General features: G+C 37.8%; 1 protein-coding gene across 1 annotated transcript; it reads right to left on the minus strand.

Annotated features, from left to right (window-relative positions):
* Window positions 1-8,298: 8,298 nt before the first annotated feature.
* Window positions 8,299-18,777, minus strand: LOC113069605 (CXADR-like membrane protein; the record flags this gene model as incomplete). The annotated part of the gene is made up of 6 exons (XM_026242782.1): window positions 8,299-9,730; window positions 12,470-12,611; window positions 14,417-14,539; window positions 15,372-15,539; window positions 17,475-17,673; window positions 18,546-18,777. Coding segments are annotated over 6 exons (1,213 nt in total), but the record flags the coding sequence as incomplete, so codon positions are not given.
* Window positions 18,778-26,171: the final 7,394 nt, after the last annotated feature.

The raw sequence follows: 26,171 nt of genomic DNA on the forward strand, positions 1-26,171 counted from the left end.
CTGTGTTGGGTGTCTCATAGAGGTCGCAGGTAATGGACTAAGAATCAATAACATGCATTAAACTGTAATGGCCGCAATGCACAATGGGTAAAGTGAGCCTTAATGGGCCTGGGGAAATAATGATTGAAACGATTTGATTTCAATGTATGTATGGCATGTTTTACAGTTATAATGTAATACTCAAAATAATCTGTAAATAGATTTTGCTGAGCAGGTTCTGCAAAGGAGAATGTGTACTATGGTACTCTAGGTGGTTACTAAGTGGATTCGTAATTGCAAAGGCAAGAGAGAACAAAAACACAAGTCTAATCAAATAAAAATGATTATCTGCAATTATGAAAAACTATCTCACAATTAAATATATCTTTTGGTCATTTAATTTTTCCTGAAATTGCTAGTTTAATGTTATTGCATTGGACTAAAACCTACTGAATTTCAACACAGAGGGTATAACATCCAAACAAACTTCATTTTAGTACTTTAGGGGGATTTTTTTTCCACCTTGTTACACTTGTGGTACTCCAAGCCTACAAAAAAAAATTGCTTATGAATTGTTATCTTGTTATGTTATACTATTACCAAATACTGGTTTCAATCTTTTCATCAACTTTTTTAATTTTGTTTTATTTAAATTTCTTTCAATTCTTTAAAAATATTGAAGTGAATAGGCTCAGATCAATGAGGTCAATTAATCCTATTAATCTTTAGATTAATCTTTTCCAAAAAGAAAGACAAAAGCATGTGTCAAGTAAAAAAAAAAAAACAGTTGACAAAAAGACTGAAACCAAGATAATACAACATAATAAGAGATGTACTAGCAATGTTTAAAAGGCTGGTGATTTTTGACCAGGAATGCCAAAGTAAGTAAAAGATTTTAAGCACAACACAAAAGTAATATATTTTTATTCTCAGCGGGAAACATCCCTTCCATAAGTAACTCTTTTCTTTAATATGCCACACAAAGTGAGCCATCTTTAAGCTCATACTGTATCAACATGCTCACCGATCAAGACCAAAATGGATGGATCAAGTGTCTAAAATGTATCTGTACAAGTCAAGTTCCATCCTTTAGAAAGCCCTGTCATGACGCATCAGCATGGAGAGAAGCCAAGGAAACGTCTTCAACAGGAGCAGATATAACGTCATGCTTTAACCAAAGCATCCTGTCCTTGAGTTCCTAGCAATCTGAATGAGAAGGTTACAAGAACAAATGAGCTGGATAAAACTACAGGTTTTATCCCAGTATATTAATCATTTGATTTAGCAATGTCTGACTGATGATGACATCAATTATTTGGTATACTGTCCGGTTTTGTTCTGTATTTAAAGTGGGAAATCAAGCTAATAAAAGAGTTGATGTCTGCTGCCTAGCTCTTTCATCACAATGTATAAGATTTGTAGGCCACAATATTACAGTACAAGGACAAAAATGTGTTACCAAGCCATCTGACTTCCACTCACGCTCTGATAACAAATCCAAACACTCTCAGGATATAGTGAAAACCAGCACAATTCCTTAAACATATAGAGTACAGTAAAGAAAAGGCTCTTTTGCAATGGATTTGTCAAAAAGGATGTGCAAGGAGCTTTGAAAAACACTGCCATAAAATAACTGATGCCCAATTATTTGGAAGCATGCATTTAAATGAAATCTAAATATAATAATCTAAACATAGTAATTTACATATCAAAAATACATAAACAAGTGTTGTATATTTTGTTCATATATGTATATTAAATGCATGTAAAGTGTCCGATGTCCACAGCGCCCATCATGCAAACCCACAAACTCACAGTTAAGGTCAGATGGACTGATTTCAGACAAATCTGATACAGTATCTACATCTGCCACTGAAACACTGCAGCTCTCATTCCCTCTGCAGTGTCCTCTAATACACCGGCCGGCTCAATGGTTAATCAATCCCTACATGCTGCCTGTCTCTGTGCTTGGAGTCGAGACCAGCACACAGTTTCACATGTTTCCCTTTGGCTGTAAACCTCCTAATCGGTTCCATTGACAGCTGAGAGGTCACTGAGACACTGAGAGGTCATCACCGATCCCAAACTAGGCTGACAAATATGTGCTCATCCACATGTTTATTTACAGATCTCCTAAAAGCATTTAATTAAATATTCCGCTAACAAGGTTTTGGAAGTCCTCTTGAGCATTTGCTGTAATTGCTTGCAATCTAATTTCAGCAGATTGCCTCTGCACTTCTGCAAGCACAGAATGTTTGGACACCCCGCAGATTTAATAAAGCTGAAGAGATTGAAATGACTTTAAAGATGACAGAAAAAAAAAAAAATCAATTTAGAAGCTATTTACCCTTATTCTGTGTTTCTATTTTTTTGAGGGTTCAAAACTGTAATGTGATGCTTGAAAGGGAAATAAATGGAGGATAAGTGGAATGGATGGCTTGTTTGAAGGGTTTAGGCGAAAGTCATTGAACTTTGTAATTTAGTAGATAAACGTCCAGATGCCAGAATGACTGGTGACACTTGTCAAAATGACTGACGTTTGTCTAAACCAAGACCTGTGGCAACTTCACCACAGCTGTTTAACTGTTCATGTATCACCACAATCATCCTCAATGCGACAGAACTCATTAGATACTGAATATCTGGAACACTGCACTGAATTAGAGACAGAGTCTCACCTCTGATGTTTCCTTGAGCTGAACGGGGAGAAGGAGGGTTTGCTCCGCCGGGTGGAGATGCTCCTGGACGGGCTGCTGTCCTCCGTCGCCTCCTCTACGTTTAACTGCGGTATGATCTGACCACCGACAGTACAAGCCATTTTCCTCGACTGCTCGTGTAAAGCGCATCTAACCTCCCGTGAGATGGAAAGTTCGCCTCAGGACGAAATGAGGACGGGAGGTGCTGTTTGCGGATCTGGACTGCAGGGGTTGGGAAACTGGCGAACTGAATCGAATGATTTGTGATTTCACGAAGTGACACTTTGTGTAATCCTGTGAAATCAGCGCGTCTTAATTAAAGAGCTCTGAGCTCCTAAATGTATTACTTCATCACAAAACTCACAAAAAATAAAAATTAAAGATTCTCCGCGCTTTAAAGCGTTGTCCGATTCGTGAGAGAATCATCCACGCGATTCGGATCTTTTTAGTGAATTAGTTCAATCGACTCACATGAATCGTTCTGAAAGATTCATTAAGAATCCAAATAGGTTTAGCGGTTCTCGAGTCTGATTCATTGAAGCGAAAAATCCTATCGATGAACCGAGCATCTCTTTCAGGGATGTTCAGGGAAGGATTGGGAGTTAAAACGGCCCCTGGATTTTCTACCAAATAGGCCCACCAAAACTACAAACAGCAATTCTTTCTCATTTATGGCAAATAACATCACAAGCCCATGGTGACCCTGTTGACAAGAACAATATCCATCACATAAATTCTAATGATTTCCACTACAGATACCATTACAAACCATCAACTATTAAAACCATTAAATAATGGTATCATGTAGTGTGTTTTTAGGACATATTACATTAGAATTTAATGGTTTTAACAAAAGCCACCAATATAGGTGACCAATTAACAGTACAGGCACCATTAAAGTTTCCATTAAAACAAAACATTTTAATATAACCAGTAAAATCATTACAAAATATGTGATTTTTACTTTTTCCAGCAGGGGATTGAAATAAATGTATTATTGTTTGAACTAAAATACTTGAAATCAATAGAAAAAGAGCAGAAAGCAAAATGTATAATATGACAGTAATAAGCATAAACCTAGTATCTAGAAACCTGAAACAACAGAATTCTTCAATTTGTGTATTCACGTGTCTCTCTCTCTCTCTCTCTCTCTCTCTCTCTCTCTCTCTCTCTCTCTCTCAGTGTGTGTGTGTGTGTGTGTTTCATGTTAGTCAGACTTATCACCTTATAGGCGATTTCATTCACTCTATTTTCTAACTCAATAGGCCTATCTTTCAAATGTTATCCTTTGTAGAATCGCTGCTGTCTCTTTATGAAAGTATGAAGTTATAAATAGCAGTGAACATTCGGACTAGGGGTGTCCTGGGATTTTAATAGTGCTCATACACGCTCTATAATAGAGATGGGATAGTGAAGAGGGCCAACATTTTTTGTCCTTTATGCCAATGGGCCAGATTACTAATACACGTTCACACACCTTTTGAATTTACAATGGTGAATAAAGACATTTCTTAATGAACCGTTATGTTTTTATAGATTGAGCAATTTCTATATACACCTGCACCTTTAATATTTGCAAATGTCAGTGAATGTTTACATTAGAATGCACGCTATGTATAGGCTATATATATTTTGTCCAACATTTTTTACAGGTCTTGAAATAATAATTTCTGAACATTAAACATTGACTGTGAGTATTTATTCACCTTTTCCCGTAGTTTTTCATTAATTTTTTTTTAAAAATGTAAATAGTGTAAATTGCTAATTTCATAATGTCGGGGCATATTGTAACGCATTACAACGTACCCCATCTACACAGTTAAAATTTAAAACTGGAACCAACTAGTGTCTTCTGTTAGTTATTGAAGAATTAAAAAACAATCAATAGCCTACTGATAAATAACAGATTGGAAATTTAAATAATAGCAGAGTTATCTCATTTTAAATCGGCGATATCTTCAAAAGACTTTTACATTTTAGCGCACTTTTTTCTCAATATAATATTGATATGGTAGGCTACTAGTAAATACTTACTGTAAATGTTGTTATTGTAGCATGTGTGGAAATATTTAAACCACGTGTTACCCCGCGTTACTTTGTGCACCAAGCTCCCCTGCTCTAGGCTGCAACAACAGATATTAGACTTAACATTAAAATGGTCTATTTATTTAGTTCATGTAATATTCCACGCGATCACGTTTTGACGTAAATCCAAATTGACTCTTCTGAACCGGTTCTTTGAGTGAATCTTTTGAACTAACTGTTCAAAATGAATCGGACTTCCAACTTTGTCCACCATGAATCATCAGCGAATTAAAAATGTATGTCTGTTTGGCAGCTTCGCAAGGTTTGGCAGTGTCTAAACGTCTTTGATGAATGTGTTCAATTTACCCTAAAGCCATATGGACCCAGTGGCATAGAAGGACATTTTAAGAGTAGGCCGAGTGGCCAAAAATATGTGTAGTTGAGGATGAGTCATCAATATTTTGAGTCACTTCCACTGATCTGTTATAGATCAGTGGCCACTTCCCATAAGATAGTGACTGAAAATCTTAGTCTTCTAAAGGTAGAGTCACAAAACTTAAATTCTTAAGCCAATCTTAATTTACCAAATTACAAACCCCGCTGAAAAAAAAAGAAAACAATAGAAACCATCACAGAAATTCTAAAGATTGTTGTTGTTGTTGTTTCTAAGTGTTTTGGGACATATTTCATTAGGATTTAACAAGCCACTAATAGAAGGCAACAAATTACCAGTAGCAACCCATAGGGTCCATTATAGTTACCATTAAAACCAATGCAAGTCCCATTATAAGCAGAATAAACACTGGGATTTTTGTTGTTGTGATTTTTTAGCAGGTAAAACACACAAAAATGGCACGGTTACACTAGATATAAATTCTCTTTCCTTTCCACACGCTTATGTTTTATTTATTCCCTATACTGTATTTCATACTGTTGATTTTTTTTTATAAGTGCAGGTAAATGCACACTGTGGCCAGTAGAGGACACAATTGCACTAACACTGTAATAAAGCATCCTAAAACTCTTTATGAAATCTCATTGTTACGAGTGATGAGGAAGGTGGAAAACGAGATTTGAGATATTTTAGAACAACGGCTGTGATCAATTGAAAAAAAAAAAAGGATTATATTGTTGTATAGGAGATTTGGGTCAGCCATTTGTCAGACTGCATGCTGATGAAACATGCCAGAATCACTATGAGACAGAGAACAATTACACCACAATGGGGGGATTAAGGAATGAATAATTAAGTTCCTTTCTCCTTCTTTTTTTTTTTTTTTAAAGCCCATAAGACACTGTAGAAACTAACTAGACTCTTAACTTCGAGCGAGAACACTTCAGATGGATGGCTGCCACAGGAAGTACTCTTTTTTCCCCCCAAGCACATAAATTACATTTCAGCAGTATCTTTAAATTTGCTTTGAGTTTGGATTTTGATCCCTCCACAAAGTCAAAAGGCAGCTCAATGAACTACTTTTGACAATGGAAAGCCCTGAAACGTCTGTGCAGTGAACAGAATAATGAAAGCATTTTCATTGGCTTGCAACGGAATGCTTTATTACAAACCAAAAGAAAATCATTGAGATACTGTACAAATATACATTTGTAACGAAGAAAGGAAATATGATATGTACAATGTCTTTTGTCATCAAAAAATAGCCAGTAATGTAAAACAAAAAAAAAACAAAAAACACACAACAGAGGGAAAAGACTCGTGGTTTCTTTACTCATGCAGTCAAAACACCAGACTGACCAAACAAAACTACTGTATGGAGAGCACAGCTGTAGAAGTGCAAAACCTTGATCTTGCATTATTCCGTATAATGATAGGCGGCGTATAAATCCAAAAAGTATTTACATTAGTAACATTTTAACCAAAATCCTTTAATAATGCGATTCTTAGTATATAATGTTCTGATATTAGCACTGAGTCAAAATATTCATCTTTCTCTAGCTATCGGTGTCATGCAGGTCCACTGTTTAGATGCACATTCTCTCAAGCAATTGTATGCAGGGTGTTTAACATTAGAGCTCAGCATTCAAACTGTTCAGCTGTGACTGACCGAACGCAAACTCAACGGAACCATGCGTCTCAGCACATATCAACAGCAGACTCAGCCGTACAGGAACAGCGGGTTGCAAGGAAGTACTTTTGACTAATATTACTTCATTTTCTCAATTTCCCTGCCCATGGAAATAGACTTTAAAGCCAGGGAATCGACCGGGCCGGGGGTTGAAGCTAAATCAATGGAACTGGGTGCACATTCTGTGTTCTTTTGCATTGGCCTCAAGAGTTCTGAAGGATTGGATTTAGATAAATAAGCTCAGCCTTTGGTTCCTTTACCTCTTCCAGCATTGACATCTAAGTCTTGTTCCACGCAGAGACGCTTATTCCCTGGTTATTCGGCAAGAAGACATTGTTCTGTCCTTAAGGGTGACCTGTCACTTTGAATATTTTCTGACATCATTTCTGAAGACGTAAATAACAAGACTGTCTCTTTGAGGGGAGGAATCCATGTTGTGGTCCCCTGCTGTTCACTAACACACACATTTTTTCAGCTGGGTCTGGGTATGAATGCCTCTCACGGGCATTCGAATTCATCAAACATTGAAATCTACGAGGGAAAACAACTGAAAAATAGAGAAAATATATTTGCAATGGCATTAGAGTAATCCAAATATAACTAGAATACAAAATTATTAATGTGTATAAAAATCTGCACTCAAGAATTTAAAGCTTCTAACCTACTGCAGTTACAATAATGCTGAATTATTTTGCTAAAACAGCAAAAAACGAAATTCATCTTAAAACGTAATTGTTGAAATGAGGAAAAAACACTAAATAGTCAGCTATTCAAATATCAAACACATTCAAAGCTCATTCGCAGGCCCAGACAAATTTTTTTACATTTTCTCAGTTGATTTTTTTGAATAAAATGATATACAATGTCTTAAAATGAGCTAAAAGTACTACATTCTTATTGGTAACTGAAAGCATTAGCAAATTAACCATAATATTTATTAAACATACACACACAAATGAAGGGTTATGTAGAGCAGTGGCCTCAGCAAACTTCCAAAGTGGCATCAGGATGACTTAAAATGAATTATGTTGAAATTATAAAAAGATAATCTATTAAATCAACTAAAACTTAAAAAAATACTAAAACCACACTTATGAAAAATCGGGACTGTAAACTGTTTTTATTCCCCCTCTAAATAAATATAGCTTTTATTGAAGAACATACAGTATTAGAATCTTGGAACTTCTGGAATCGCAATAAAAACTGTGGTTAAATAATTTATACTGATATATGAAAACTCCCAGTTTATGCTAATAAAAAGTTTTAAAACAAAAAGCGTTGTCGTAATTTCAGCAGAAACCCAGCTTACACAACCATTTCTAAGAACATTTTGCAGATGTTCCAAGTACGTCATAAAAACATTATTTCTGAATGTTCTCTTAATGTTCTCTGAAAGTTTTTTTTGAATATTAAGGGAACATTCCATTTTAGAATTTTACAAACATTATATGTTTCAGAGAACATTTCTTGTCAGCTGGGAATATCAAATGAAATATATGGGGGGGGGGGGGGGGCATATGATTAATTGTTTTGAAAATGTGGAGCTTTGAGAAAGACAGCCTTTAAAAAAAAATTCCCACACATGGATGATTGTTCGGATTCATCATAATCATTTAGAAACTTTAGATCCATATAAACCATATTAATAGAAATATCCATATAAACCAGGGCATAATAAGCCTGACCAACCTGATCATACTTGCATCCAATGGGATGTTCCAACCAGACATCTGATTTCAATTGCAAATACTGAAAACCAAAGCAGAGCCAAACCATTTCCCCACTGAGACGATCAACCTCATTACTGAAGATACTGTTTGAGTTATCCTGAAGAATGTGAATGAATGATTTAAAGGGAATGTGCACACACGTTACGAATCAACTGAAATATATGGAATTCTTATAAGTAACTCTTAAATATGGAATATGTCTATTTGTATGGAATATTTATGAAGAGCAAAGAAATTTTACAGTCACTGTTTATGCCGACGTGTATTGATTCTCATTCTGGGCCAATTGCAGTGTCTGTGCCCAGCAGGTGACCTGCCATTGGCTGTTGAGGTGTGATGCCCACTGGGCCGCCTGGCGAATGGCGATTGGCCGAGGAATTGAGTGGCAGATGTGGATCCTTGTAGGGGCGGATGAGCAGGTGCCGGAAAGAGTCCGCTTTCGTGAGTTTCCTCTCCAGTTCTGTATCTGTCAGTTCAAACCAAGAAAGGACAGGAAGTGTGCGGTCAGGTAGACAGGCTGTCTCTCTGGGTAAAGGCAGAGCTGTATCTCTGTTCATATCTGCCTCTTATGTTTGCTCAAACCATCATCATAACGCAAGGCACAGCCCTCCACAACCAAACCCCCTCCTCTTTCCTCTGTCTTTACCCTTTACACTCCACAAGGGGTCTTCTTCCATTTCAGTGTGCACATAAAAACAACAAAAGTATTTATTTTCCAACAGAGTCGGTTCTGCTGATTTAAAAGGCCTGACCACCTGGGTTTTCCGCAGGGAATGGGAAATCCTTTGGGAATGCTCCTGATACCAGATGTGGAGTGTAGTGTGTGTATTTATCTGTTTGTGTGTATGTTTAGGGCATTTATTATTCCTACACAGTCTGAAATGCCTTGGTTTGGGCGGGAATCATCACTGGTGTGGCGCCCATCCTCGCCAGGTTCCCAGGGCTGAGTTTGGCCGGGCTGGCTTTGGGGCTACTGCTGGGCTCCGGAGGTTTGGGGACCACATGGTTGTACGGCGGTGGGACCGGGGGGAAGTTTTCGGCCTGCCCGCTTTCCTTAAGGGCAGCCACGACAGGCAGTCGAGGCCTGGGCCCACGGAGGGCGCTGTTGTGCACCATAGACTGAGTGGAGGAGGCCCCGGAGCGAGAACTACCAGATCGGGAGGAGGAGAGAGAGTTCGGCTTCACCAGTTTGGCTTTGGGAGCCTCTGCATCTTCCCTAAAACATAAAGCCAAAGACTGTGAGATTCATTATCTGGCTTGGTCAGTGCATTGCAGCAGGGTCGTGGGGTGAAAGGTGGTGAGGATTTTAGGGGCCAACGGCTGTTGGGGGGGGGCAACTAAAATGACTCAGGACAGTTGACACACAGTCTGTGAACACTGAATTCTTCTTGCTCTTAAACCGACAAATACATACAAAATTATGTCACATTACCCATCTTTGTGAGTATACTCGAAATGTTTTGGTAATGTCTTAAGTGAAAGTAAACAGTGGAGAAAGAATGAAAGAATTGGATGCATTGTCTCTTAAAGTGACAGCGCCTAATTTACTAGCTGCTGCAAGTGTCCTTGATGTTAATCCAAGAAATTAAATGAGAGAAAATCACTCATTGCTCTTTACTGAATTACTTTGTAGTTTTAACAAGATTTAATCTATATTTAAATTAATTTAAATTAGGAGTCGTGGCCTAATGGTTAGAGGGTTGGACTCCCAATCGAAGGGTTGTGGGTTCTAGTCTTGGGCCGGACGGAATTGTGGGTGGGGGGAGTTCATGTACAGTTCTCTCTCCACCTTCAATACCACGACTTAGGTGCCCTTGAGCAAGGCATCGAACCCCCAACTGCTCCCCGGGCGCCGCAGCATAAATGGCTGCCCACTGCTCCGGGTGTGTGCTCACAGTGTGTGTGTGTTCACTGCTCTGTGTGTGTGCATTTCGGATGGGTTAAATGCAGAGCACAAATTCTGAGTATGGGTCACCGTACTTGGCTGAATGTCACTTTCACTTTTTCACTTTCACTTTAATTTATACAATGAATACTATGCAATGCTATTTTACATTTCATTATCCGGTGTCTGTACCTGGACACCTACAAACTTGAAAAACAAACAAAAAAAAACATTGTTCTATTTATTTATTTGTGCTATTTGCAGAAAGGCATTACAGGCATGCAGTCTTGTATATACTTAGCATCTATACTCAAGTGGTCTTAAAATGTCTGTGCCAAATCGAAAGTGTTATTATTCAGACAGCTAGCTATAAACATGTCTCCCTCAAAAATATTTTATTTTCAAATTCTTCATCCTCCAGCTCGAAACTAAATAATTCCTGTTATTACACCCAGTTCCAGGAATGCAGTGTGCATTTGTGTTAGCATATAAATTTCAATGTGGCTAATCAACAAGAAATTAAATAAAGTTCCACATAAAGCAAAAAAAAAAAAAAAAAAAACATGTAGAGTATACATATATGCAAACAGTATAGTCATGTTATGGCCAAAATACACAATATGCTAAATAAATCAACGGCTTGCAGGGATTGTCCAACCAAAAATGAAAATTCTGTCATCATTTACTCACCTTCATGTCTTAAAATAAGACATTTAGAAGAATGTTGGTAAACAGTTCAGGTTCCTATTGACTTGATCTATTTTTTTTTTCTTTTTATCATGAAGTCAAAGGGAACCAAAACTCTTTAGAATATTTTCTTTGTGTTCCATAGAAGCAAAAGTCACACAGATTTTGAACAACATGAGGGTAAGTAAATTATACAAATTTTAATTTTTTTTCTTCTTGTTTTATATGTTTTAGCCGTGATTCCCGTTCAAATCCATTATAAGACTGACAGACTGCAACGGTGTGTTTTAAGAATCTCAGTTTGTGTTCTACTGAAGAAACAAAGTCACCTACATCTTGGATGCAGATAAACATCAAAATTTCCATTTTGTGTGAACTATCCCTTTAAGCAAAACATGGTCAGGTCAAAGTGTCTGTGTAATTTCAAATTGATCAATTTTACTGGTAGTCCACTGTATGAAGAATGCTTGGGTATAATATATCACAGTTCACAGTTTATTTTGCTATCTTCACTTAAATAATTACCTATAGTGTCCTACAACCTCTAGTAAAATATGTCAAAAATTATATCTGATGTCTGCATAACTTTTGGTTTGACTGTACAGTGAATATAAATATAAACAAATGGATACAATATTTTCAGCCAATATAAACAAATATATATAAAAATAAATATAATGAGGAATATATGAGGAAATATATGAGGAAATTTAAGCAAAGTACATAAAGTAATTATATATAATGCATAAAAAAAAAATGTTGTGGTCCACTTTTTTTGAATATTTTGACATTTATTTAAAAATATATCTGAAAATATACATTTGCGATATGGGTTCAGAAACTTGCTAGAACTGTTTCAGTTTAAACCCCTACATGGAGTGCATTCAGGTCTAAATTAATTTTTTTAATGCAATCTAAATTCTTTTCTAGAAGCTTTTGCTAAATCTGCTAAATGGCTCTAAAGCTTGTTTTGCTAAAATCATTTGCATGCACAAACTTTTGTTTTAGGCTTTGCATTTTACAAAATGTTTTGATAAATACAATAAAATGTAAAATCACTTAAAAAAAGAAGACCTCTTCAGGCTACTGGCTAACAAGTTCAGGGAAAATGACTGCAACTCTGGGGCCTTGTAATGTACCTCTTTATACCTCAGCAAGAGGTGTATATGTGTGTATCTCGCTGCTGTCTGCATTGTTAATGCTCACTCATCCTCCAAACATGCATAATTCATATACACCTGCAAATTAACCTAGACATGAATGCAGGTCAACAAAGAGAAAGAGTTGCTGTTTTAACAAGCATTATAAATGTCTCAGGAGGTAATTTGCATGCATGTTCTATATGCTATTTTAAAAAGTGTTCACAATTATTTGTGTCTTTACCTTATTTCATTGGGTGCTTCCTCCTCTTCATATTTCTTCTTCTCTTTTTTGCGGAAAACAAGCCAGACGATAAGGATGATGAGGAGAACGCCGAAGGACACGCCCACCACCGCTCCAGCCACCACGCCCATCCCCCGGACATCTGCAAAAGAGCCCAAACATCAGAACTCTTCCTGTTTTATTAGAAGTTATGGTTATTTGCTTAGCTAACTCTCACTATTATTACTGTCAAGTCAAGTCACATTTATATTAGCCTTTTCATACAAACACAGATTGTTTTAAAGCAGGTTTCCAGTAATTAACAAGAAAATAACAGTATTAACATTTATGAAACAAATAAAAAACAGAAGATAACTGTGTGAAATGAATGTTGCAAAGTTCATTAGCTATGAAGAAAACTCAGTTCCGCTATAAAGCAGCTCTACAGAAGATAATGTTGTTATTCAGCTCAAGTTAATTCAGTGTTGATTCTCTTTAGTTCAATAATGTCTTACATATCAAATATGAGAGAAAAAAAGATTGAGCTATAAAACAGCTCTATAGAAGACAATGTTCATAACATTGACTTAAGGGTTAAAAAAAATGAAGAATTAAACAGTGGTGTATAACTTGTCCGCAACAAGTTGTGTTAGAAGGAAACATTTAAGAAAAAAAAAGTAAGATGACATAGATGGAATGACCCAAGCAATTTCTAGGGACCAAAATTCTATAGAAACACAGTGGGGAACTCTAATGCCAGTAAGCAACTACTCAGAACCACTCAAATTAATTCTATTCTATTCTATTCTATTCACACACACACATACACACACACACACAAACGCACACAGAGAGAGAGAGCCCCCAGAAGTGTGTTAAACTGTCTAAAAACTCTCACACACAGTATCCACTACTGTATTCATGGAAAACACTCTCCATTTTTTGAAAAGACACAGAAAACAAAGTTTCATGCTCAGAATAGCCTAACAAACAGCCTGTAACAAGCAAGCAGCCCCCTCTGCATTGCAGATACCTGAAGGAGTGTATCTCAGCATGAGAATTCTCCAGCAAACAGCACAGCATTAATCAACCTACCGCACTCACTACGCTCCTGCCTTTAATAATATGCCATTTTTTGCATGAATAAATTTCTCTTTCCGCCACATAATTAATTATTTCTTCTAATTCCATCATCTGATATTTAATTATGCAGCAGAGCTGTTTGAGAAAGGTTTGGAGGAGGGAATTAAATCAATGAACACTGTGATAAAGAAAAGGATGAATTCTTTATTTGGATGTTAAATAGTACTGAAAGACTGCGCTGCATTGTAGAACGGGTCAGGATCTCACTGCCATCTTCACAAAATATACAGTGGGTTGACCATGTACTTGTGTTGACACTAATTACTGTAAATTAAGTGTCAGAAGCAATAAGAAAACAAAAACTAGGAGTAATTATTTATGATATGCATAAATCGTTTAATTTGTGTCTTTAACAAAGTGCTCAAGCAAACAGAAAAACATAATGGCTAAGTTCAAATTAAGTACAAAATTGTATTCATGTTATATTGTGTTATGTTATGCAAATTTTATTTATGCATGGGATACTCAGATTACCTATTGTCTCCCACAATGCAAAGCAATGCACTCTATTTGACCTAGCATTGACAGCTTGACAAAAAAAGCGGCAGAAAAATTTTTACCATCTCCTTTTTTTTCTTTGATCAGACTGAAAAATAGTAAACTTTTTTTTTGACAAATTAGCTATAAAAATTCAATTTGCCTATTTATTTCTAAGCTAATGGAAAACTGTATGGCACATGCTAAATAAAAAATGTTGTGCAATGAGGTAATGTGTCAACAGTGTTTGAAGCATTTATCACTTCATACTGTGTGGTATTTTTAGGTTTCCACAGTATGCTGTGTTAGTATGCCATTCTGAAAGCATCCATTCACATAGGTACTTACAGTGAACTTTGACCTCTAAAGTGCAGTTTTCTTCTCCGACATCATTGCTGGCGGTGCATTTATAAACACCCGCGCTTTCCCTGGTCAGATTCTTCAATGTCACAATCTCAGGGTTCTTCAGATCTTTAGATTAAAAAACATAGAATTATTAGTTTCAAATAAAATAATAATAAAAAATAAAAAAAATCTTACTGACCCCCAAATTTTTTATAGCAGTGTAGCTGTATATTAGTATCAGTATCAAATAAGCTCTTGTTGTCTAGTGACATTACCAAACTACATGATAAATAATAACCAATGATTTAACAAAATGTTGCTTTTTATGGCTGGTTAGGACATTAAATTATTGCTTGTCAGTTCATCAAAACGGGCCTGATTAGGACATGCTGTCACATGTCAAGCTTCAAGTATTGAACCTACAACCTTTTGCTTAGTGTTGACTAACATGAACTACTGAAAGTGCACAGTTGAATGAACAGAGCATGTTCTGCAAAATTCTCCATAAAGCCTGATGAAGGGTATAGAGCACATTACATTACACATACGTCACATCTCCAAGCCGATCTCATAAGAGGGGCTAATTGAGGAGGTAGTGAAGCATGTGGGGTAAAAAGTGCTGATGGAATTGATGTAAATTTAATTTGAGAATGCTTGCGGTGTTAAATTGGCCCTGTAGTGTCTTCATCTATTTTCTGCTCCTCCAGAGAGGAGATGTCCACATGATTTACTCCCCATGCTTGGAAGACAAACTTAACGCTGCATTTTTTTCTTCGTGGGAAAGCATTATTAAAGTGATAAGAGCAGAGCGAGTCAGTTTAGCATTTAAAACATTGGCAACAGGTCACAGTCAAAAGATCATCTTCCCCTACATCAAATCTAAATAGGGCACAGATGGTAAAAATGATCATTATTCAAATTTCCTCATGCTTAAAGACATAAATGATCATGTGCTCACCTATGAGGGCCAGAGGTGGCAGCTTGCCGACATATTTTCCATTGTCTAAGACTCTTTCCCATTTGTAGCTGATTGGGTCAGAACCATCTGTGGACTTGCAGCTCAGTCTGACATCACTTCCTTCCAGCAGACGACCTTCCATCCAACAGCGTGGTTTAGACGGCTTTACTACATTGCAAAACAGAAAACACACAATGTAACCACACAGTAATGCATATATTTGGATAATCCTCTGAACTGTATATCACAATATTTGTGTAGTAGCTGGATTTTCAACAAAGAATTGGCTTAAATATTAAACATCCACATGGAAATGCATATTTTTGGATAATCTTGTACATTTTATTTCACAATATAGGCATTTTAGCTGTAAATTCATATATATAGTGTTCCTGTAGCTCAATTGGTTATCACATTGCGCTATCAAGCACAAGGTTGGGGGTTCGATTCCCTAAGAACACATGATAGGTAAAGATAGTCTGAATGCACTGTAAGTCGCTTTGGATAAAAGCGTCTGCTAAATGCATACATTTTATTTTATTAATTTTTTTATTTATATTAAATAGCTACTGTACATGGTAATGCATATTTCTGAATAATTTAGTGAATTTAGTGAATAAATTCAGAAAAACTGTGGCAACATAGAGACCTACCTGCAAAGCTGCCTGAAAAACTATGTGCAAGTGCACCTACGGCAAACTTGCTTTAGACACAAAGGATGCAGTCACACCAAATGTTAATTTCATTTAGTTAATAGAAGTTAATTGATTAAGAAAATCTATTTATGACATTATTTTTGACAGCATCCCCATTTAAAGCATTTTTACACAAGTGCCTAAAGCTTTTAACAGTACTGTAGCTTCGCAGGTAGGTTTCTTGAAGCATCTTTGAGACGTTTCCACAGTCCCTCTGGATTAAGTCGGTCTCAGTTTGTTCTGTTTCTTCATGTTATTCCAGACAGACTGATGATGATGAGATCAGATCTCTGTGTGGAGCACTGGCTGCTGTCAGACTCGTAGTGAAAACAAAAATCTCACTGGATTATTACAATAAATGGCCAAATTTGTGTTTGGAAATGTAAACTGATATATCCTACTGACACACTACAGCAAAAGATAGAAATAACTGACTTAAAACCATGTTTTCTAATAGTTTTGGCCACCACTGCATATTTCAAATTAGAACAAAATTATAATGGAACAAGCATTTGAAAGTATTTAAAATCAGGTCTGTAAACTCACACATACAGTTTTTTGCGTCATTCTCCATTTATATCTATTTTTCCTCCCATCATGAACCTCTTAAAAAGCAGTGTGATGGCAGCAAGCTCTATAACATGAATCTGTAAAACAACCCGTTCACCATTCGGTCCTCGACCCCCCGCTCCTGCCCACCCCAGCCATCGGCATCTGCTCCTGCTGCCTCTATCTGCTGAGCCAGGACAATTTTGCCCTGGCACTCGCGGGGGGGGATGCAATTACAGCCGCTGAGTGGGATGCAGGTCCCCTCCATCTCCCAACTCTGTCAGGATCACTTACGGCGCACAGAGGAAGCTGCAGTTGCGATCTCTGCCAAGCCATTAACTTTGTGTTGAACAAGACAAATGCTAATGTTTGCTCCTCAGAATCGAACGTGTCGTTTGAAAGCCATGGACCATTTATACAAATGCATGTGTAAATTTGTGGTGCTCTTAAATGTCTTTAAGCAGCTGGTAAAGCGGTTAAGATGGAATGAGGGAATATAAAAAGAAACAATGGGGTGAAAACAGACGTATAATGTTTCTATGCTATGTTGAATGAGTAACTAAGACCGATTTATGTGCTTTGGAAGTTCCACTATAGTGTGTCTAGGTAAAGTATGTGCATTTCTACATGCTTCTTCCCATGCTACCATGTGTAATGTGTCATTCTTATTGTCACGCAGTCGCTGAATGTCATTTCACGCCAAGATCAGGGCACAACTGGCGCACTCCGCCCAGGGACAGCATCCTGGTGCTATTTTTGGACACCTTACTCTGTGACATAAGCATCTGTCATGTCTTTATCGTTCCCTAGGCCTACAAGAGGAGTTAATTAAAGCCAAGCTGCGGGGCCAAAGACTCACAGAGTACAATGAGTTTGACTGTGTTCCAGTAGTACTTCCCGCCGTTCTTGACCTTGCAGATGTATTCTCCGGAGTCGCTGAGTGAGAGGTCACTGATCAAGAGTGAAGCGTCGCCTTTTAGATAGTCTCCCGCTAGGGACAGCCGCCTTGCTTCGTTTTCGTTGGTGTCATAGATCCTACCGCCAGAGTATGTGATCACCTGGTAAAAGAGAAAACATGCAGCATGTTAATAAATACCGCTTTGTTTAGGCTTGTGAAACTCTTTGCGCTAAGGGCGCCGTCCAGTAGGGTTGAGTCACAGCCTAAAGTAGGAGTCTGCTAAACTCTTATGTCACTGTGAATCAGGCCCTTCCCTTACTCACTTGGTTATATTTGTCTTCCGGTGTCCCTGACACTCAACTTCATTCTGTAAAGCAACAGCTATTTTAAATTGTAATAATATTTCACAATATTACTGTTTTTGATCAAGTAAATGCAGACTTAGTGAGCACAAGATACTTAACATACACAATATACATTTTATTAAAACCACAACCTTTTGAATTGTTGTGCATAAATAAACTATAACTATGAACTTCAAAGTTTAAACTGCTTTTGGAGCTAAAGGGTTTGAGAGACAGACCCCAAAATGATCATCTAAGCACATCAAAAACTAGCTCTCTCTCTCTCCTTAAAAAGCTATATGCCATTTAGAAAAACAGCACTGAAATGATTCATAACTGGCAGGAAGTTCAATCGGCAAAAGGTTTGACCCCTTCATGTTGGATATATTGTGTCAGGAAGGACCCCAGGGAGCAGCTTGAGCCGTGGCCAGATTAAAATGTAAAACTTGTCCCCAGGCCAATTCCACATCATTAGGTCATAAAAGTAATTGTTAGGAGGCAAAGCAGTGACATATTAAAAGCGAGCAGTTTTTACAGTGCTGATTGCAGCAACGGTTGCAGAAAGACGAGCAGCAAAAAAAGCACTGCACTGCAGATCAGGGACTGTGGCGAGCAGCGGAGGCCAGCATCAGCAGCGCAATGTCGCAGTGGCGGGAGATCAGATTCACACAAGCGTGCTCACGCTCACCACATTCTGCCGTGAGCTGGATCTATGCAGCATCCATTCGATGTCCAGCAGGGAGATGTCGGCTTGCCACAGCTGATGGTGGCACGGCAGCGTGGCGTTGTCTCCAACCACCTTCTTCATCTCTGTCTGGCCATTTGCCTGAAGCACACTCAGCAATACTGTGAAGAGAGAGACAAAGAGAGAGGAGGGAAGCGTTAAGGCCCGATGCCAAGGAATAGTTAGGACTGAAAGGCTTTAGTTGGCTTTGCTGCAGGTTGCAGAGGTAGATTGGGGGTTTAGAGAGGGGCGTCGGGGATTTCATGCCACTTGATCCACTGTGATCTCATCCAGAGCACAGAGGAGATGATTCAGAGGCTCCATCAAGACAATCATTGTTATATTCTCCAATAAATTCCTGGAATTGGGCAACGGTTTAACAGCTAAGCAGCCACTTGGAAATCAGCTTGATAACACAAGGGAGGGAATGGACTATTAGAAATTGCTGGAGATGGAGAAGGCCGTGCTTCTGAATTTATTGAGGTTGAAGCTGAATCTGTGGGCGTACGGAATCTGTGCTAATCTGTGTTACAACCCCAATTTCCCCCCATTCCGATCCATCACAGCCTCCTAGCGTTTCCCATCACGACACATTTTCCACTCATCAAGCGATAAAACGCAGAGAGTGGATGTCCTGGCGCGCCGCTACTGTACATATTATATATATATATATATAACTACTTTGACAGCCAGTAATCAACTGTGTGGATTAAGCTATCTCATTTATTATCACTATAATTTTAAGAAAAGATGGAAATCTAAAAATATAGAGCCCGGTCTCATTCGAACACACACACATCACCTTAATTAAAATCACAATACCGTTAATTATCCGAATGGTGCATGCTGAACATTTCATTTTCCCCTATTAATGTGGGATGACGTCATACCATGTGATATTTTAAGAACATCAAAGAGACTTTTCTGGCTGTTTATTCAGTTAAAGCATCTCGGTACGAAATGGGTTAAAATGCAGGCCAGTTAAATTGGGTTCTGATGGAAGCAGGTGAATTCTGCAGGCCACAGATTTAATATGGGAGGCATTACGATGATCAGGTTATTCTTCAAAGGAAATGATAAGATCAGATAAATCCTCATCTGCATGGCCTTCGCGGTGTCATGGAAATTCATCTTTGATGTGCAGTGAAATCATAGAGATCTGGCATACACTGCCTCGAAGTTAAGATTAAGAGAATGATGTGCTATTTACAGAGGTTTATAAATAAGTGTAATAAAATCAAAAGCTAGCTCTCAGAAGAGAGTGTGCCAGTTCAGAATGACTCGTACTGTGTTTACAGAATACCTAGATGAACTGCTGCATTTTTACTGTATCCCAAAATGTAATACACTCAACCTGACCAGCCATATGCAGAACAAGGAGTAATCTACCACAATTCTTAAAATCTATTTCTTGACAATTAATTTGACAAGTTGGTTTTACTCAAGATTTAATTTAAATGTGAAATATCTACTTGTATTATTAATAGTTATCTTATTATTTAGTATGCAGTAATGGCACGGTAATGATCTGATCATTGATTGGTTAAAGATATTCATGTGAACCAATCATGACTCACTGTGTGCTCATTGGTGTACCAAAACATTTGGGAAATGCACATATAGAACATTTGTCAGGTACTACACCAGTCTGAAGTCTTTGAAGCACACAGAGGCATCCATGTGTCTATTTTTAAACTGTAAGGAAGGTGTCTGTGGACCGGGTCATGTTAGGTTTTCTCAGCTGGAAAAGGTTTGGATGAAATGGCCATGTTAGTGCCTGCAGAGCGAGAAAGGCTGAGTGTTCATCTGTCATGATCTGCCTCTCCTGGACTGCCATCAGCTGCAGCTTGAGGTTTCTCTAGCCTCTTCTGGCGCATTGTGGCTCAGGCTGGGGGGAAGGAGAGTGAAAGAGCGGCTCATTAACAATAGGAACCAAGCAGCTTGGCTGAGATGCTCCAAAAGCTGGTGGAAAAGCAGATTTCTATGAAGATGCCCTAGGGGGAGTTGTGCTCCAGTAAATTCTCCTCCCCACAGATCTCAGCAATCTTATTATAGAGCAGCCAATAGCACATATCACATCCATACCCTTCAAACTGTCCAAAGTCATGGTACATAGCCTTCCCTGTCTTTACACTGGCACTCAAGCTTCGCCACGGGAGAAAGCTGTGATCTCCCACCCAACAGCAAGAAGAGGAAAACTAAAGAGGAAATTAATGGTTCTTGCATCACTAAAACGATCACAATGTATTCAAAACATTGGTAAGTAAACTTTTCCACACCATTTGTGCCACAGCTATTTTTTCCCCAACAAGCTGCTCAATACAACCAATGACAAAGCATTATGTTATGCTACATTACTAATTTTTTTCCACTGCTCAACAGTTGAGCAAGACCAAACCTCAATATCCCTCCTCCCTCATACAAGGCAGAGAAGTCTGATTCATTTTAGTGAGTCTGTTCTTTCAGACGGTTTAAAAAAGATTTTTAAATCAAGATACATTTATATTAGTTCCTATTGAAATGCTAAAATGTTATATTATCCCACTAATACTGTTTCGTAATAATGTTTTGTAACAATACATTGTATTGTTTTTTTGTGTATGGGCAGATCTCGGGCTCTGCTGTATAAAGTTATAAATAAAAAAAGTTTACTAAATAAAGAAAAAAAAATGATGTTTATGATTCAAACAATATCAAATATCCGCCAATTGACTAAATAAACATCAGTTCTTGATACCCTTTTTTCCCCGTTGACAAATATGTGTCATAAACTCGTATTGTGTTTAATGCTTCATTTTACATTTGCAGGTCAAGTAAATGTATCTTGATTTAAGGATTTTTTTACAGTGGTCGAGAGAGCTCAACGCACTGCAACTTAAGAGAACACATGCAAATTGGAAAAACACCAGCCAATGAAGAAAACATCTTCATCAGTTTGACAACACAAGTGTTGCAGATCCTCACAACACATGCAAATAAAGACACGCCGCTGCAAATCCTCACAACACGTGCATGTTAAGAAAAGCACTGCAGATCCTCACAACACATGCAAATTAACAAAAGCGCTGCAAATCCTCACAACACGTGCATGTTAAGAAAAGAACTGCAAATCCTCACAACACATGCAAATTAACAAAAGCGCTGCAAATCCTCACAACACGTGCATGTTAAGAAAAGCACTGCAAATCCTCACAACACATGCAAATTAACAAAAGCACTTCAAATCCTCACAACACATGCAAATTAAGAAACGCGCTGCAAATCCTCACAACACATGCAAATTAAGAAACGCCCTGCAAATCCTCACAACACATGCAAATTAACAAAAGCACTGCAAATCCTCACAACACATGCAAATTAAGAAATGCGCTGCAAATCCTCACAACATATGCAAATTAAGAAATGCACTGCAAATCCTCACAACACATGCAAATTAACAAAAGCACTGCAAATCCTCACAACACATGCAAATTAACAAAAGCGCTGCAAATCCTCACAACACATGCAAATTAATAAAAGCGCTGCAAATCCTCACAACACATGCAAATTAACAAAAGCGCTGCAAATCCTCACAACACATGCAAATTAATAAAAGCGCTGCAAATCCTCACAACACATGCAAATTAACAAAAGCACTTCAAATCCTCACAACACATGCAAATTAACAAAAGTGCTGCAAATCCTGACAACATATGCAAATTAAGAAATGCGCTGCAAATCCTCACAACACATGAAAATTAAGAAATGCACTGCAAATTGCATTGACCAATCCGGAAATGTTTCAAGGAGACCCAAAAAAGCATGGGACTCGGCTGGGATTTGCTTATTGTTCAGTGGCTACTGGTCAGTGGAGTTGTTGGTGAACTGAAAGGTTGCACTGCATGCAACATTTAATACAAGGACTTTATGAATTTAAGACTTTTTTAAACCTGCAGAAACTGCCGTTCCAAAAACATATGACTATTATTTTTAATTGTATTATTTTTTATTATTTACTATAGATTACAAGTTTGGAACTACAGCTCAATCGCATTTTCTTCAGAAAATATAAACATCTAGTTATTCCTCCTTTTCTAGTTTTCTGAGAAACTTTACCGTAGACTCTGGAGTGATGAGGCCAGTCTATTGCGTTTTCGATTCAGCAAAGACAGAGTGAAAACTGAGAGAATGAGAGAAGGCACTTTGTTTTCCTGTTGTTGTGCTCACTCAGCTTTGCTGGAAACTGTAAAAGCACACGAACGGGAAGAGGGGGAGGTGGGTATTATCTGATGATGTATGCTTGAGTGTATTTGAGGGTTGAGAGAAAGGAGAAAGGGAAGAGCGTATACAGATAAATGAGCTTTACGGTGCAGTGCAGCACATGGTTCATCTTAAGCTGATTTACACTGCATTTATCTGTCAAGGTTTGGACATCCTCTTGAAATATTACGCTCTGCTCAGTTTAAAAGTTTAATATCACACATGAAAGTCTGGCGTCTCATGTGAACATCTTCCTAGAGTGAAACGCTCCACATTAAAGCTGTATTTTATGTCTCGGCTGCCCAGATGAGTCCACTGAGCTATAAAAAAAAGGCAAAGAGTGGTGCTGCATTACAGCAAGTGTCCAGAAATGAAATGCAGCAGTAAATACAAGCGCTCTTTGGCCGCAGTGCTGACAGGTCAAGTGCAGGTTCATGGTTCTGCGCACTCATACTCACACAGCACCACACCAAAATACAACCTCGGAGCATGTTTAATTTAGAGTTTTGTTGCTAGCTTAGACACATCTAGTGAACTAAAAATGCATTATTATTATTATAACTTTTTGGCCAAATTGTTAGGCCATACAAACAAGGATAGCGAACTTGGGAGCTTTTTTCTTCTTCAATCAAATGAATTGTAATTAGAACCCTTTCGCTGCCATCAAGGCTTTTCTGGCTATCATCTTTAAAATAAAATAAAAACATGGATGTAGACTTTCACTACACTCGCACACAGTATTAAATCTTAAACATATTAATTTGATATGATGTTCAGTGGTCACCTCATGGACATTTGGCTCAGGAAAATATCAGATCTAGGAATATCCTGCTTAAAGATCTGAGTTTATCTTCTTTGTTGAGCTCACATCACCAATATTTCCCAATCAAGTATTCTGCATAAACACTACTTAGCCTTCTTTCAGTCCTGCTGGTGTTCGGTGAGGAATGTTTCCTTCCCATTAAATCCCAAGCCTTTCTTTCCTATAACTGCAGGTGACACTTTGATTGAATTCCCTAATCCCTTCCTGCTGCTGACGAGATTCCAGCTTGTGGCATCAACACCCATGAATGCTACCTGATGCCCTGGTCCTCGCTATGCTGCCATCCAAACCACAGGGTACTTGATATGTGAAAAGAAAGAAGGCACAACAAAATACATAATAACTCTTGAGGCAGGGATCGGACTCCTTCATTTTCCAGCTGGGCCTCTGGAGGCTGACGAGCATCTCATTTGAATTGGAGGTGTTCAGCAGGCGATGACACTCATGTGAAAAAGCTCATTATCTCCAGCTGAACGCTGCATGTGTCAGTCACTCTAGGTGACACGCAGAGAAAACAGAACAATCATCTACCTCACTGTTGGTGCACACCGAACACAATGTGACAAGGAACATAAGGAACTGAGTGTTGTAATCAAACTTTTGCCTTATGAAATACAGTATCCACAGGTTAGCTTATACTGTAAAAGCGGCATGTACTCACGTTTTATCCAAAATAATGTGCCCTGCATAATTCCTGGGCTTTCCTAGGAAATCATCACATTCAGTACCAAGACTTTTTAATATTGGCATAAAATTTTGTTTAACTTTGGTCTATGGCACATACTGATATATTAACGTGATATTTAGAGGTACATCTGAAATTTGTGGACTAGCTTTAAAATATCTAGTTTACTTGCATCAAACCAAAGCCATGAATAATGAAACTATTTATTTGCACACACACTGCTGCGCTGCACGCGATTCACTTAATAAATTATGCAAATAAATATGGTAATGCCAAAATATATACAGTACCATTCAAACGTTTGGTGTTGGTAGGTTTTTTTTTCTTCTGTTTTTTAAAGAAAGTCTCTTATGCTCACCAAGGCTGTAAATATTTGAGCAAAAATACAGTACCAATAGCTTAAGTGTGAAATAAAATTACAATTTAAAATAACTGTTTTCTATTGTAATACATTTTAAAAAGTCTTTTATTCCTGTGGTACAAAGCTGAATTTTTCAGCATCATTCCTCCAGTCTTCAGTGTCACATGATCCCTTCAGAAATCATTTTAATATGCTTGTTTGCTGTTCAAGAAATATTTATTTGAAAACGAGTGCTCAACATTGGTGTGAAACATCTTTTTCAAAAGTCTTTGATAAATAATGTTAATATTAAAGAACAACATTTATTTTAAACATTATTAATGTCACTTTTGATCAATTTAATGCATCCTTGCTGAATTAATTATTAAAACAAAACAAAATACACTTGAATGAAAATGGCTCACAAACCTACAATTATATATATAAAATGTAAAGCATTTACACAGCAGGTGATCTGAATTTTAACAGTCTTTAAATTGATTTCCCATGTGCTATCATGGCTGGAAACTATATACATTAAAAAGGTTTTAAAACATGCAAGCTGATAAAAGTTAAAACAACACTCTAAAAATGTGCCAAAGCCAACACACACAAAATAAATTGCAGACAAATCCAGTGAACTACTTGTCTGTCGCAAGCCCACCCAGACCCATTCTTACCAGCTACAAGTTCTTCTTTAAGCCCCTAGAAGAAGTCTAGGAAATAGAGTGAAACTGTGGTCAATGAGTGCATGTCCATCAGAGAGCGTCTCCCAATGCTGGTCATTCTGAAGGAAGCTGCCATGTCTTCTCATGGCTCACCATTCATTATAGAGATCCTCCTTCAGATGGACACACACAGCTGACAGCTGATTAAGACACACATAGACACACACACACACACACACACACACACTACTGTATGTCCTGTCCTGTTCTTTTTTTAATGAGATGTTGTAGAAATCTGCAGCACAGCAGATTGCGAATCAAGCACAAAACCAGTGTGGAACGCTGCAATACTGACACCACCATATGAAATATTTTACACACCTGGACTAAAAAGAATTTGGGAATACAGATACACCCTTTCAGCAGATCGAACAAACCCTTCAGGATTTCCTGTAGTACTGATGATGAAAGCAAAGGAATGAATGAAAAGAAAGTATGATCACAAGAGAACTCTGAAAGCTGGACTCAGCTGTCTCTGGATCAGCCGGAGGATCAAGGCCCAGAGGGTAACCTGATTCCTGATGCATCTGACAACAACCTTGCAACTGTTACAGTCCTTTCAAACAGACTCTTTTTATAATTAAGCGCCACGTTTGTGCAATATATATATATATATATATATATATATATATATATATAGATGCTCATGTTGTATGTTTGTAAGTGAGTTCAAACACAACTAAGTGAATAGAGTGCAAGGTGAGTATTTGGTGAATTCAAGAGTAGATGCTGGGAAGATCACTCGGTGTGGAACTAACAGCAGGAAACTCCAATA

Source organism: Carassius auratus, unplaced genomic scaffold (genome assembly GCF_003368295.1).
Source record: "Carassius auratus strain Wakin unplaced genomic scaffold, ASM336829v1 scaf_tig00001766, whole genome shotgun sequence".
In the NCBI taxonomy this organism is placed as follows: domain Eukaryota; kingdom Metazoa; phylum Chordata; class Actinopteri; order Cypriniformes; family Cyprinidae; genus Carassius; species Carassius auratus.